Raw genomic sequence first — 15698 nt, 5'->3', positions numbered from 1 at the left:
AACAATCTGTCATGCTAAATTGAACATAGCAAGGTTATTACATTAGGGTTCCTATTAGCCCTCCATCAGTGCAACATAAGTGAAGAATCCATTGCAAAGGACGCTTCCCTGGTTACGCAATACGTTACCTTGTTTAATGAAGTGGGAACAATACTTCCGATCTATTTCCAAAATAAAATTAACCTTCTCATGAAGCCACTGATTAAATACTGTCCTCGGTACAAGCCCTCCTTGTTCAGTTCTTTTTAAATCATGGTTTGATTTTTCTGAAAATTGAAATGTTTGCTCCCCTCTGCATTCTAAACGACGACTCAAATCATAAGTGAACCTTATTGATACTCTATTAATCTACTTTGGAGGAACAATACCATTACCGTTCAAATTCATTCATGCCGACATGATTATTTCTTTACTGCTGGTCATTTTTACTCACTCGTGTCTGAAAATTCTCCAAGAGTGTCTGGCTGCAGAACTGCACTGTCAGGACCCTGTTGCAGACCGTCACCTAGACTGTGAGGACCGGAAGTGCACTGTGAGGACCGGAAGTTGATTCGAAGCCTTTCAAAATAAAAGCGTGTGTATCGGAAGCACGTATTTTTAAACGATTTTAAACGCTATATTTTTCAAGAGGTCCTCACAAATGAATTAATTAGTTAACAGTACGACATAAAATCTATCAATTCCCGGTCTATTGTTTTTATTTGTATTGTAAACTTTTGTTTGGTCCCTGCACACATTTTCTCTTAGGCTCATATTCATAAGCCAACATCTCACAAGATGCCATAGGCCTATACTGTACATTTTATTGTGTACTATAGAGTAAGTCACTGCTATTTCATTATCATTTCATTTTGACTTTATCGCACTGCTCTTTTATATATATATATATATATATATATATATATATATATATATATATATATATATATGTATATGTATATATATGTATATGTATATATATATGTATATGTATATATATATATGTATATATATGTATATATATATATATATATATATGTATATATATATATATATATATATGTGTATATATATGTATATATATATATATATATATATGTATATATATATGTATATATATATATATATATATGTATATATATATGTATATGTATATATATGTATATATATATATATATATATGTATATATATATGTGTATATATACATATATGTATATATATATGTGTATATATACATATATATACATATACATATATATATACATATATATATATATATATATATATATATATGTATATATATACATATATGTATATATATATGTGTATAGAAACGGAGCAATACCAGAGGAATTCGTGGGGGCAGTAGAGAGTCAGGAGCGTGTTGGCTCCGGAAGTTATGGAGGAAGAAGAAGAAAGAAGAGTAGGAGATTAAAACATTTTAAGATTTAAAAATGCCAGGTAATGGAGGAGAGGATTTGTGAGATGGTCAGGGGGTATATACATTTGTATGACTGCAACTTCCTCAATTGACGCCATGTTTCTCAAACCCGCGGCCGACAATGACTCAATATATAATACCGCCCTCTAGAGGATTTCATAGGGATGTGCGCAATACGGACGGAGGCATAAACAGAAGCTCCGGGAGCAACGTATGGACCGGACAGACGAATTTCGTCCGGTTCCGTAGGGCATAAATCGGGCTTAAGGGTCCTGACCATAGACATGTTCTATGTCTATGGTCCTGACAGTGCAGGTCTGCAGCCAGACGCCTCTCGAAAATTCTCTTTAAAATAAACCGTGAAATCAATCATACCTTTGTTAGTAGTGTGGGGTTTGTGATTTGGTTTTCACCATTGTAAACGATCAAGTGTGTCTTTTGTTTTGAAATCTGACACCGGAAGTTCTCTCCTTTAAAACTCCCTCCGCTGAATTCCTCCTCTCTTCATACCCGAGTGTCTGTCAGACCCACGGAGCTGCAGTCCAGCCTTTAAAGTCGTCTTTGTAAAAATGAGCGACAAAGGTCTTTCAGACGAAGCAGCGGCAGCATCTTGTAAAAATGGAGACCCTATAACAAAGGTAGGAGGATTGTAGTCTCATTTTAAGTTTGACTAAACTTAAACCAGACATTGACAAGCCGCCAAACTTAACAGGCCAATGAATCCCAGAGTTGTTAACCTGCTATTTGCGTCCGTCCATTATCGGACGCGTTGCCACACAATTTGCGGTTTATTGTCGTTGGCGACGTTCCATTTCTTTAGACATGACTGTTGTTGACATATGCACGTTTCTGTTAGCAAAACAAACTTTGGTGTCTTGGTCCATGTTGCTACGAGCTAACTTCGTAGCCAAACCTTTTTGCTCTCGCGTGGCGTTGAATTCACTCCAAACTTGTTGCAGAGCTTAAACGTCATTTATCAGGGCGTGCGTAGAGCACGTCCGCGCGCCGCGAATGAGCTGCTCCTTTTGAATTGATCAAATCAGTTAATACATGAAGAAATAAACACAAATAAACGAGGATTACCCTCTCTTTCGGTGGATGTTTGCTCTTTCTTACAAACACTTCCTCTTGAGGTTCAAACTTAGGAATTTAAAGAATGAGGTCACACCTGCAAAGGTTCTGGACCGTGGCAGGTCTAAATTGTGGTGTGAGCTTCAGCCTGCCAGAGTAAGATTAATTAACCCGAACAGGCCTCATGACATTGGACTAATTCCCTTGGCCAAGTCTTTAGCAACACTTTTCTTTTCTCCACTTGATTTGCTTCATTGGTACAGCAGAACTTAACGGCCAAACTGCTGTGGGTGCTACATGTAGATAAAATAAAATGTCTCTTTGGATTTTTTTCTTTTTTTTCTTTTTTCTTGACAGTGTATGAGGAAGGACACAGGAAAGAGGAACAGCCACCAACCACATAGATAACACCCCTGTGTCAAACCCACACGCTTTCAGAGAAGAGGTTTTGTGCGCTTCGGATAAGTTTTCAGGATGGGAGCGATGTTTAGTTTGTTTTGGTAATCCAATCTGGACGCAACTTTTACTCCAAGTTGATGTCTCTGTATTACTGTCATCTGCAGCACACGAGCAACAGTCTTTTATGGAATTTCACACTTTGACTTTGAAGTAGCAGCTTGGCATGGCGTGTAAAACTGACTAAATCCAAACAGGCCCGATGTGTTCAGTGTGGTCGTACTGTGCTGTGTGTGTTCGGTTGCACAGAGGTGCAGCTCAGCTGAAAATCCCTTTTTTAGCGACTGAGTGCCGAGGAACAGGTTTTCATCTGCTTTGCTTAATGTCCTGCAATCGGAGCTAAATGGAGTTATGTCTAATCTGCAAGATGAGGCTTTCAAACACAAGAGTGTAACGCACCGCGTTTAGCTTAACTTCATTAAATTTGTTAACGTGCATTTCAGGCTTGTGACGCATTCCAAAAAAAAAGCTGGCACAGTAAAGCTTTTACCACTTTGTTGCACGTTTTAAGGCAACAGTTGGGATTGTTTTGTTGCATTGTTTTGTTTCAGGATTCTCAGAAATTCTCTCGCAGGGACGGGTCAGGATTGTAGACGGGCGAGTCCAGTAGCTGTAGCGCCTTCTTCTGCCGCCACGCCTGTGTATTATGTGCAGAGAAATACCCAGAGGTCCCTGGAAGGAAGCATATGTTTCTCAGTGAGCTTTCCTGCATTAATGCTGCCATCACAAAAGTGTAGATCAAATTTATTTATATAGCACATTTCTTGTACAAACAATTCAAAGTGCTTTACATAAAATAAAAGCATAGCAGCAGGGAGTGGAAGATGACTTACCCACCATCACAGAGCCTGGCTTTTAAACTTGTAGCTCTCTAGCTGGTGATTTTTGACTATGGTCCACAACAGCATAATTTTCTTCCAAAAAAGATCTTGACCCTTCGCCTGTGTGATGGTCCATCCCAGATGCCTCTGAGCACGGGGAGGTTGCCGCAGCCTCTGGATACGGTTGCCATGAGGCTTCTTTTTGGCACCGTAAAGTTTAAAGTGGCATTTGTGAATGCAGCCCTGTATTGTTGTGCCACAAAAAGATTTCCCACAGTTATCCCCTTGTTCATATGGTTGTATCAGCCATTGATGACTGTTCGTGATGCGGTGCCATCCTGCGTAGGTTTGCTCTCTGACCTTTACACGCTGTTATTTTCTCAAGATTGCTTGAAATGTTTAATGATATGCTGCGCCGTAGAGGGAGAATTAAAGAAATCCTTTCCAATCTTTATTTGAGGAACAATGTTTTGTTCCATGATTTTTATTTTTATTTTTTTTCCATGACACATTTGTTGACAAACTAAAGATCTACTGTCCATCTTTGCTCCTGAAAGACTCAGACTTTCATCGATGTTGCGGGCATAAATACTACAATGGATGTACTTTAGTAAAAAAAAATTAAACTGATGAGCGAAATTATGGAATATCTTAGTCTTAAACTGTTTCCAAAGAAATAAGTCAAAGTAATTAAAAGAATCCCGTCCTGTGTCATCCCTTTTTAAAAAATTATTATAATTTTTTTTTATTATTATTATTATTATTATTATTATCTTGGGTTGTCACACACAGCCAGTATGAATCAGAGCATAATCAGTCCATAGACCAATGAATTTTTGTACTTGTTTGTGAATTTATTGCATCACTGTCTACTGTACTGCATGATGGAATGCCACTGATTGTGTCAGACTAACCCACAAGCTCTGTAGCCAAGCAGCTCAGCTCAGAGCTGAGCTCCTCCATAACACCTATGTGGTGGAGCGCATCCAAAATTGTGTTTCTGCTACCTGAAAGTTGTGTTTGTGTCATTGTGTTTTTGTGTTGTAGGATTTCATGATGCAGCAAACTATGCTAAGGGTGAAAGATCCAACTAAATCCCTGGATTTCTACACCAGAATCCTCGGCATGACGTGAGTGTTGATGTGTGCGCCCGTTCAGTCAACAGGGCTGGTTTGAGACACTTAGTTTGAGCAAACCTGGAGTATGTGTGGAGGGTTCAGTGAAATATGTGTGAAGAGCAGAATGGCAAGAACAATAAGAAATGTTTTTTTTTTTCTTGAAAACACATCTCAGGAGTTGGATTAGTTGTTAAACTGCAAACAGGAGATGTTTGGACTAGTGATCGACAATGAGGTGAATTTGACTCCATATGAAAGTGGAAATGACAAAAAATAAAGCGTCACGAAATGCCCAAACACCCAGTAATGAAGACGGGGGTGGCAGGACAAGTCTGCGATGTGTTTCTCCACATAAAACCGTCTTTGTGAAAAGCTTTTCGCTCTGGTGTGCGATATCTTGCAGGCTCCTGCAAAAGATTGACTTCCCCTCCATGCGTTTCACCCTCTTCTTCTTGGGCTACGAGGACAAGAAGGAAATCCCTGCAGATGTGAAGGAAAAGACGGCCTGGACCTTTTCAAGGAGAGCCACCATTGAGCTGACACAGTAAGAGCTAATGTTGTTCATGAAGTGGTGGTGGATTTAATGCTTTTAGGGAACGTTATATGCTGTTTGTAAGGGCCACAAAACATTTTAGAAAATTTGTTAAAGGGATAGTTCGCCTCTTTTGACATGAAGCTGTTTGACATCCCATATTAGCAATATCATTTATTATATTTGACTTACCCCCCGCTGCGTCCTGTGAGCCGAGTTCCGGCCTTGTTTCGGCGTTGACAAAGGTAGTCCGGCTAGTTGGCTGGGGCCACAAAAATAAAGCGTTTTGCTTCTCAAAATAATATGCGTTCAAAAGAGTGATACATTTGCATCACAAAATCGTTTATCCAGACAGTACAATCAGACCGTACAATCGCTTGGCGTTATTTTCTCTCTACCTTCATATCAATGCGTGCAGCCACCTGCCGATAGCCGCGCCTGTTACAGTGTTTGCTGCTCAGAAGCAGGGGACTGCTCGGTCTGCATGGTCTACACAGCACGCAGTGATACGAAGGGAGAGAAAATGGCGCCAAGCTAGGGCTGAACGATTTTAAGAAAAAATTGAAATTGCGATTTTTCTGGCAGAGATTTCGATTTCAACCACGATTTATTTTCTTTAAATCAAGTTTCAGTGTAAATTAATTCAATGCGGCTGGCCCCGGTTCGACTCCCGCACCGGGCGGCCCTGTGCTGCATGTCTTTCCCCTCTCTCTGCCCCCTGCTTCCTGTCTCTCTCAAACTGTCCTAACATTAAAGGCATAAAAAGCCCCAAAAAATAGCTGCGGTCGGCAACTTTTTTTTAGTCATATTAGCTTGAACTGTCATGGGATTCTGGAAGTAGAATATTAAATAGGCTGTTTAGGAAAAATAACGAAATCTGTAGCTCCCTCTGAAGCCTGTAATCATGCTTGCAAAAACCGAGCGCTCCCGGCTGTTTTTAACCAATCAAGTTAGGGTGGAGGAATCCTACCTGTCAATCACAGCTTGTGCACACGCTGCTGAGCGTGAGTCTGCCCCAGCTTGTGTGCGCTCACACTGGTGTGAACTCACGTGCACAACCTCGTCCACAGAGGGGGAGGGGTTTGGGGGGGCGATTCGGAGCTTGTTAGAGGTTGGAGAGGGACCTGAAAGTTGTATCAGTTCGAATTTTCCGACTTTAGACTCGGAATTTTGAAAACCTGCCGACGGCAGCTTTTCAAAAAAAAAAAAAAAAATAATGATGCACCAAAAAAAACTGCAGCTTTGACGATCGCAAAATCGTGTTGTCTGAGATCGCGATTTTCGGTCGAAAACGATAGATCGTTCAGCCCTACGCCAAGCGATTGTGAGGTCTGACTTTTTCCTGGAGAACAATTTTGTGATGCAAATGTATCACTCTTTTAACGCATATTGTTTTGAGAAGCAAAACACTTTGTTTTTGTGGCCCCAGCCAACTAGCCGGACTACCTTCGTCAACGCCAAAACGAGGCTGGAACTCGGTTCACAGGACGCAGCAGGGGGTAAGTCCATCCATCCATCCATCCATCCATCCATTCATTATCTTCCGCTGGTCCGGGGATCGGGTCGCGGGGGCAGCAGCTTAAGCAAAGAGACCCAGACGTCCCTGTCCCCGGCCACTTCCTCCAGCTCTTCTTGGGGGACCCCGAGGCGTTCCCAGGCCAGCCGAGAGACATTGTCTCTCCAACGTGTCCTGGGTCTTCCCCGGGGCCTCCTCCCAGTGGGACGGGCCCGGAACACCTCACCGGGGAGGCGTCCAGGAGGCATTCTCACCAGATGCCCGAGCCACCTCATCTGACTCCTCTCGATGCGGAGGAGCAGCGGTTCTACTCCGAGCCCCTCCCGGATGACCGAGCTTCTCACCCTATCTCTAAGGGAGAGCCCAGACACCCTGCGGAGGAAACTCATTTCAGCCGCTTGTATTCGCGATCTCGTTCTTTCGGTCACTACCCACAGCTCGTGACCATAGGTGAGGGTAGGAACATAGATTGACCGGTAAATCGAGAGCTTCGCCTTCTGGCTCAGCTCCTTCTTCACCACGACGGGCCGGTGCAGAGCCCGCATCACTGCAGACGCCGCACCGATCCGCCTGTCAAGCTCCTGTTCCATTCGTCCCTCACTCGTGAACAAGACCCCGAGATACTTGGGGAAGGATCTCATTCCCGACCCGGAGAGAGCATTCCACCCTTTTCCGGCCGAAGACTTGGTCTCAGACTTGGAGGTGCTGATTCTCATCCCAGCCGCATCACACTCGGCTGCGAACCGCTCCAGTGAGAGCTGAAGGTCACGGCCTGACGACGCCAACAGAACCACATCGTCCGCAAAAAGCAGAGACCCGATTCTGAGGTCGCCAAACCGGACCCCCTCAACGCACTGGCTGCACCTAGAAATTCTGTCCATAAAAATTATGAACAGAATCGGTGACAAAGGGCAGCCCTGACGGAGTCCAACCCTCACAGGAAACATGTCCGACTTACTGCCGGCAATGCGGACCAAACTCTGACACCGGTCATACAGAGACCGAACAGCCCATATCAAGGAGTCCGGCACTCCATACTCCCGGAGCACCCCCCACAAGAGTCCCCGAGGGACACGGTCGAACGCCTTCTCCAAGTCCACAAAACACATGTAGACCGGTTGGGCGAACTCCCATGCTCCCTCCAGGATCCTGCGGAGGGTATAGAGCTGGTCCACTGTTCCACGGCCAGGACGAAAACCACACTGCACCTCCTGAATCCGAGATTCGACTATCCGGCGGATCCTCCTCTCCAGTACCCCCGAAAAGACCTTACCAGGGAGGCTGAGGAGTGTGATCCCCCTATAGTTGGAACACACCCTCCGGTCCCCCTTTTTAAAGAGGGGGGACCACCACCCCGATCTGCCAGTCCAGAGGCACTGCCCCCGATGTCCACGCGATGCTGCAGAGGCGTGTCAACCAAGACAGCCCCACAACATCCAGAGCTTTGAGGAACTCAGGACGGACCTCATCCACCCCCGGGGCCTTGCCACCGAGGAGTTTTTTGACCACCTCGGCAACCTCAGCCCCAGAAATGGGAGGCCCCACGTCCGAGCTCCCCAACTCTGCTTCCTCATCGGAAGGCGTGTCGGTAGGATTGAGGAGGCCCTCGAAGTATTCCCCCCACCGACTCACGACGTCCCTAGTTGAAGTCAGCAGAGCCCCGCCCTCACCATACACGGTGTTGACGGTGCACCGCTTCCCCCCCCTGAGCCGCCGGATGGTGGACCAGAATCTCCTCGAGGCCGTCTGGAAGTCGTTCTCCATGGCCTCCCCGAACTCCTCCCAAGCCCGAGTTTTTGCCTCAGCAACCACCGAGGCTGCGTTCCGCTTGGCCTGTCGGTACCCATCAGCTGCTTCCAGAGTCCCACTGGCCAAAAAGGCCCGATAGGACTCCTTCTTCAGCTTGACGGCCTCCCTCACCACTGGGGTCCACCAGCGGGTTCGGGAATTGCCGCCACGACAGGCACCGACCACCTTACGGCCACAGCTCCGGTCGGCCGCCTCAACAATGGAGGCACGGAACATGGCCCATTCGGGCTCAATGTCCCCCACCTCCCCCGTGTAGCAGTCACAGTGCCGTGTGGATTAAGAGTTTTTCAAACTTTGACAAAACCAACATTCCTGTGGGGGATGTTTACGTATGTGGATAAAAACCAGATCTTCATTTTCTTTCCACAAAGGAAAGAGAGACAGAAAACTGCCTAATTTACGACAACCTTCTACCCTTTTGAAAGTTTTTGGGGAGTCGAACTCGCAACAGACGCTCTCCATAAATTGGGATAAACTCGAATGAACAAAGAATCTTTCTGTTGGAGAGGTGATTCACTATTCATATGTCACGATTTCATAGATATTCATCTGAATTTTGAAAGTCATAATCATCAATTACGTTGTGTGTTATTTTGATGTCTTTATATTGCAAGTCTATGTTATATCTTTAATCTGCATATCTTAACAAGATGTAGTGTTTTCAGAATCACCGAGACAAATGTTCTATGAGACGGAGTAATGGAGAAATAGAATTTCTTTGTCTCATCCAGAAATCCCCACATAAAATGATGACTAAGATCGTCTTACACAAAGACACACAGGCAGACATTCACCACAGTTCAGGCATATCATTGGCTGAAAGAGTAGTGTAAGCTTACGTCACGCCCCGCCTCCGAGAGTCAAAATCCGGAGCCCGCGAAAAACACACGCTCTTGTTCCAGAAGAGTTTCAACCCAGAGTTTCAGAACAGAACAGAGATCACAGTTGCTCAGAGAGATTTGGAGATGATTTGAGAAGGAGAGAAGAGCTCACCAGAGTTTGGGAGTTTTCCCATAATCTCAGGAGAGAGCGGAAGGACGTGAGGATGAGCGATGCAGAGGACGACCGGAAGGAAGCCCTCCAGATCCCAGTGAGACCCCGGAGACGAGAAAGAAAGACCCGAACAAAGATAAGAACAGAATGAAGTTTTCCTACCCAGAAAGCCAACTCCAAGCAACCTTTTATTAATCTTCTGTGAACTTAAGTTCACTTCATCAGAGAAGCAACGGACTCACTGACACTCGGAAGATTCGATCATCTAACCACAGCCCTCGGCACCATTGTTCCCGTTTCCCAGTGAAAGAAGCAACTGAGAAGTCCGCTAAAGTCAGCCACCACAACCAGGAAGGCCCAGAGAGCGGAAGAGAAATCCCCTCGGACCCCGCGTGGCCGCTGCCGTGTTCCGAGCTGACTAAGCAGAACTTCAGCACAGTAAGACCGACCCGTTTTCACCTTAAAGTGGGTTTGATGGATGTTTCGAGGCTTTCACAGAATGATAAATTAATCCGAAATGTCAGTATTTAGCGTCAAATAGTCAGCCAACCTAAACTATTTGAATACATCCAGTATCTCCCCATTCCCCATATTTTATTTTCCATTCACTAAGTGTTTTATATAATCACCCATATTCAATGCATCTCCTGTTTGTTTTAAAGGTTCATGTTTTGGTCATATCATTTTAATAAATAGTTCATATATCTATATATATGTTATAATCACAGATTGTGTCGTATGCTTTCTTTACGTAATGTTTGTCCAACCAAACGAGAACTTTCACGAAAGTAGCGAGATATGAGACTGATTATTAATTTAACATACCAGGATCGTAAGATTTTAACAGTTTTCCTCCCTGACTGTAACTTAAAGCAAGTTAAAATAATGGAAGGTGGTGCCCTTAATTCGAGGTTTAAGGTTTATTTGAGACAGTGAGAACGTCTTATAAATCCTTATATTTGATGCATATATAAATGCCCAATAACGCTACACCCGGGACATGGTTGAAGCTCTGCCGGAGGTGGGAGTTGAAACTCCTCCTTACAGGGGATTCCGCCAGCCGTTCCCAACAGACCCTCACAATACGTTTGGGCCTGCCAGGTCTGACCGGCTTCCTCCCCCACCAGCGGAGCCAACTCACCACCAGGTGGTGATCAGTTGATAGCTCCGCCCCTCTCTTCACCCGAGTGTCCAGGACATACGGCCGCAAGTCCGACGATACAACTATAAGTCGATCATCGAGCTGCGGCCTAAGGTGTCCTGGTGCCAAGTGCACATATGGACACCCTTATGCCTGAACATGGTGTTCGTTATGGACAGTCCGTGACGAGCACAGAAGTCCAACAACAAAACACCGCTCTGATTCAGATCGGGGGGGCCGTTCCTCCCAATCACGCCCCTCCAGGTCTCACTGTCATTGCCCACGTGAGCATTGAAGTCCCCCAGCAGGACGAGGGAGTCTCCTGGAGGAGCACTCTCTAGTGCCTCCTCCAGGGACTCCAAAAAGGGTGGGTACTCTGAACTGCCGTTCGGTGCATAAGCACAAACAACAGTCAGGACCCGTCCCCCCACCCTGAGGCGGAGGGAGGCTACCCTCTCGTCTACCGGGGTGAACCTCAATGTACAGGCGCACAGCCGGGGGGCAATAAGTATGCCCACACCTGCTCTACGCCTCTCACTGCGGGCAACTCCAGAGTGGAAGAGAGTACAACCCCTCTCGAGGAGGCTGGTTCCGGAGCCCAAGCCATGCGTCGAAGTGAGTCCGACTATATCTAGCCGGAACCGCTCAGCCTCGCGCACCAGCTCAGGCTCCTTCCCCAGCAGAGAGGTGACGTTCCACGTCCCAAGAGCCAGCTTCAGTAGCCGAGGATCAGACCGCCAAGGTCCCTGCCTTCGGCTGCCGCCCAGCTCACACTGCACCCGACCCCCATGGCCCCTCCCACAGGTGGTGAGCCTGTCGGAAGGGCGCAGCAGGGTCAAATTTAACAAATAATATTGCTAATATGGGATGTCATACAGCTTCATGTCAAAAGAGGCGAACTATCCCTTCCATCCATCCATTTTCTATACCGCTGAATCCGTCATTCGGGTCGCGGGGGGCTGGAGCCTATCCCAGCGATCAATGGGCGAGAGGCAGGGTACACCCTGGACAGGCCGCCAGTCCATCACAGGGCCACACAGAGACAAACGAGACAAACAACCACACCTAAGGACAATTTTAGAGACACCAATTAACCTAACATGCATGTTTTTGGACAGTGGGAGGAAGCCGGAGTACCCGGAGAGAACCCACGCATACACGGGGAGAACATGCAAACTCCACACAGAAAGGCCCCAGCAGGGAGTTGAGCGAACTATCCCTTTAATGTATTTATTTCCGTTATTTGGATTATTGCTGCTCCTGTATATTTCTGTGTTGCAGCTGAGCTGAAGGAGCCTCTGACTAAACACACTTAGTTGTTTCATCACTGTGTCATGTGGAGGATGTGCAGTATTGTCCTTTGCCCTCATCAGCTTATGCAGCATTCCTCTTTGTACAGTCAGCTTCAGGAGCTGTTCATCAGCTGGAGCTCTGCTTGGAATCATCGCATCAGATTTCTGTGGATGTCGACTTTCTCTCCTTCCCAGTTTGTCTGCTCCTCATCTTGCCTCACGTATATTCTCTTTTGCCCCCTTGTGTCTTTCAGTAACTGGGGTTCGGAGTCTGATGAGAGTCAGTCTTATCACAATGGGAACTCTGATCCACGTGGCTTTGGTAAGATTGTTTCCTATTTGTACAAACGGTAAGGTGACAGGTGTGTAAGTTGGTGGCAGTAAGAAAAACGATTGTAACGATTTAAGTTACAGCAACATAATGTGATTTTCAACATTCGTTTCTCAAATACTATCATTTCTCCCATTCTGTTTTAATATTCATATCCACCAAATCTGGTCAAAGTGTTTGTATTTTGAGCTCAGTGCATGTCGGTACGTAACGATGAAAGCTGACTAGAGCAAACTGGTTATTGGTATCTGCGGTATGTATTCAAACTGAGCTATCCCTGCTTAAAACAGGACACATTGGAATTGCAGTTCCTGATGTCTATGCAGCCTGCAAACTGTTCGAAGAGCAAGGAGTCACGTTTGTCAAGAAGCCAGATGACGGTAAGATCTGAGGTCTTGATGTGAAGTCGTGACAGTTTTTTGTTTGTTTTTGTTTTTAGCAAATAGAAGTCAGTCATGGACACACTCCTTTTTTTCCCCCCTTCATTCTTACACTTTTGAAATTTCACACATGCAAGGCTCCATGCTGTGAATATGCGAGTACATTTTAAAACAAGGGGGGAGGGGGGAGAGAGTATTCAGCCTCTCCTTGGAAGCCCGCCCACAGTCCCAGATAATGGAGGAAGGTAAGATGTTGATTCAGCAGGTGTGGTCGGTTTACAAAAGGCAGGCTTCCTCCCACCATCATGACAAAGTGTTTATGATGGATATTGCAAAGACAGTATTTTCATGCATCAATGTCGAATAAAGTGTTGATGTGAAATCAAATAAAATATAATAAATTATAAACTGATCGTGAAGTCCAGTTTTCTGGAGCATTTACTCTGAACTGAAGGTTGAGTTTGATATTCTTCAGAGTTTCCATATTTTCAGCTTGAATCTCATATTTGGCAGACTAAAGTCCAGATTTTCAGCGTTCTGATTAAAACTCTGCTACTTTTTGTTCCCCCTCCCTGGAAATGTGTAATAGACTTGGTCATCTGTTGCTGTTGTTATTTACACACAGACTTGGTGAAGCACAAAAAATGCACACATTCTAAATTCTCTGCTGGGAAATGATCCTGTAAACGATGTCTGTCTCTACAGCTTCTCTTTCGTTCGGGTGAACATTACAACACTGCACACGCGTTATTAAACTCTGTCCTAACAGATGATTAAAAGATTGTACTTTTACACCTTTTTGTTTGTTTGTTTTTTGTGAAAAAACATTTTAAAGATATCATTGTGTATCTCCCTATAGACCTTTTATAATATGTGCTGACTCTACATAACAGAACGCTCTGTCTAAGCTCCCCCACCTACATTTGAAATGAATTTCTCGTCTTACAGTATCAGTTCTTTACATAAAGCTTTTTTTTTTTTTTTTTCCCTCAGGTAAGATGAAAGGCTTGGCCTTCATTCAGGACCCTGATGGTTACTGGATTGAGATCCTGAGTCCTAACAATATGGTGTCCATCACCTCTTAAACACTAACCACATCCTACCTGCTGCGTTGCGTAAGGCCAGGCATGCTGTGGCTTCACTGGGAGAGCACAACGGTATTGAGCAACATGCGAGCAACTGGAGAGCTGAGGACAAATGGAACAGGATCACTCGCTTTGTGGCAATCTGTGTGTTGGCGGGTGTGGTCTGGACTATTATTGGACATTTTGCTGAGCAAATAGATTGAGTTATTGCTATCTAACTACTTTGTATAGTAGTTGTCTGTCAAACAGTGATGCTGAAACAAAGTGGTATTACTGTGTAATAAATGTGAAAGCCACGATTTAAAGCCTATGGAATTGTGTTTTTAACTTTTAGTTTTTGAAAGGTAGTTCTATGCTGAAACGGCAAAGCTTATTTGGGTACATTAATACACTGTATAACTTTTTTTTTTTTCTTTTTTTTTTTGGGGGGTGGGGTTCTATTATTTTGTGGGACCACCTTTAGCTTTAATTATAGCACACGTTTGCTGTGACATATTTCTACTTTGAAGTGGATAGTTTGCCACTATCCTTCCATGTTGTTATTATTATTAATGCAAGCTAAGTTTTGCCAGGGTGTCCACTGCTTGCACTTAGATCCTCTGTTTGATATTAGAAGGAGCTCTGAATCAAACTGCAATGGCTCAGTTAAACTGAGGGAGCTCCTGCCGTACATGTGACCTTATGGACCGTGGTCACCACTCCCGTTATTTTAAACATTGTGGGACTCCTTAAAGGGAACCAGCTTCTAATTACAGTTTGGATGCAGAAGAGATAAATAGCATGCCGAGTCTCAGTTTTTCTCTGTTTAAAGAGCTACAGGGTCACCAAGATGAAGATAAATTCCTGTACTCAGTGGTGGGTAAGTGGTAAATGGACTGAATGTATACCATCTTTGACCTCTAATCATGATTTATGGTGCAAGTCACATTCACACAGAGCAATTCTTCTCCTGTACATACAGCATTTTTCTCTGTCTCACACACACTCACACACACATATCCATTAGCAAAGCAGAAGCAATGAGGGCTTCAGCATCTTGCTCACGGATATGTTGACGTGCACAAACCGGGGATCTTGGGATCAAACCATTGACCATTAAATTGGTGGATGTCAGGCAGATGAAAGCTCTCGCCTACAGAACCCCGTGTATCACATTATCTTATAAATGAATTGGAACATTAGTTATGCTTTCATGAAGCACCCTGGAGATCACTTAACTTTGCCCATGATGACATCGCTGTGAGCCACAGCTGTACTGCTGAGTTGTTGGACTAACAAGCAGTCATAACATCCCAACATCGAAACGAAACTGACTCACAGGTCAGCTCACACAGCTGCAGGCTGGATTACTAACTGGGAATGTGTTCAGCTGCAGCATTACTCCACTCGATTCCCTGTGAGCAAATATTCTCTTATTGTAAGCCGTTTCTTTTTCATTTTCTTTTCGACATTCCTATGACATTGAAGTCATCTTGTTACTATACTCCATATAGTTTATATGCAATTTGATCAAGTATGGACTTGATAGGACTGCTACATGAACAAATCTATTAAAAACTACGAAGAAAATGAAGAAATATACACAAAAGTAAGTTGATGTGTGTTGAAATATGAAAATAATTGAAAGACATAAAGGTTGAAATATAAGGAAGAACAAATGGCTGAATAACTGGAAATATAAAGAAAAAAGGAAATTTATCAAAATGATTTAAATACATTTTCATATTTATAT

General features: G+C 44.3%; 1 protein-coding gene across 1 annotated transcript; it reads left to right on the top strand.

The window, feature by feature from the left end:
• The first annotated feature begins 1912 nt into the window (after positions 1–1912).
• LOC142387890 (lactoylglutathione lyase-like) lies at positions 1913–14265 on the top strand. The gene is made up of 6 exons (XM_075472680.1): positions 1913–2059; positions 4817–4899; positions 5291–5431; positions 12425–12492; positions 12792–12881; positions 13875–14265. The coding sequence occupies exons 1-6, from the start codon at positions 1991–1993 to the stop codon at positions 13964–13966; spliced, it is 543 nt and encodes a 180-aa protein (XP_075328795.1). The 5' UTR covers positions 1913–1990; the 3' UTR covers positions 13967–14265.
• The last annotated feature ends 1433 nt before the right edge of the window (positions 14266–15698 follow it).

Source organism: Odontesthes bonariensis, chromosome 1 (assembly GCF_027942865.1).
Source record: "Odontesthes bonariensis isolate fOdoBon6 chromosome 1, fOdoBon6.hap1, whole genome shotgun sequence".
In the NCBI taxonomy this organism is placed as follows: Eukaryota; Metazoa; Chordata; class Actinopteri; order Atheriniformes; family Atherinopsidae; genus Odontesthes; species Odontesthes bonariensis.
The sequence above is the reverse complement of the archived record's forward strand: the minus strand, read 5'-3'. Positions and strand labels throughout refer to the sequence as shown.

Excerpts from the sequence above, each read along its gene's own strand:
- LOC142387890 (XM_075472680.1), top strand. The coding sequence starts at position 1,991 with ATGAGCGACAAAGGTCTTTCAGACGAAGCAGCGGCAGCATCTTGTAAA. Across the intron at positions 2,060-4,816 it reads ATGGAGACCCTATAACAAAG|GATTTCATGATGCAGCAAAC; the intron begins GTAGGAGGATTG and ends TTTGTGTTGTAG. Across the intron at positions 4,900-5,290 it reads ACCAGAATCCTCGGCATGAC|GCTCCTGCAAAAGATTGACT; the intron begins GTGAGTGTTGAT and ends GATATCTTGCAG.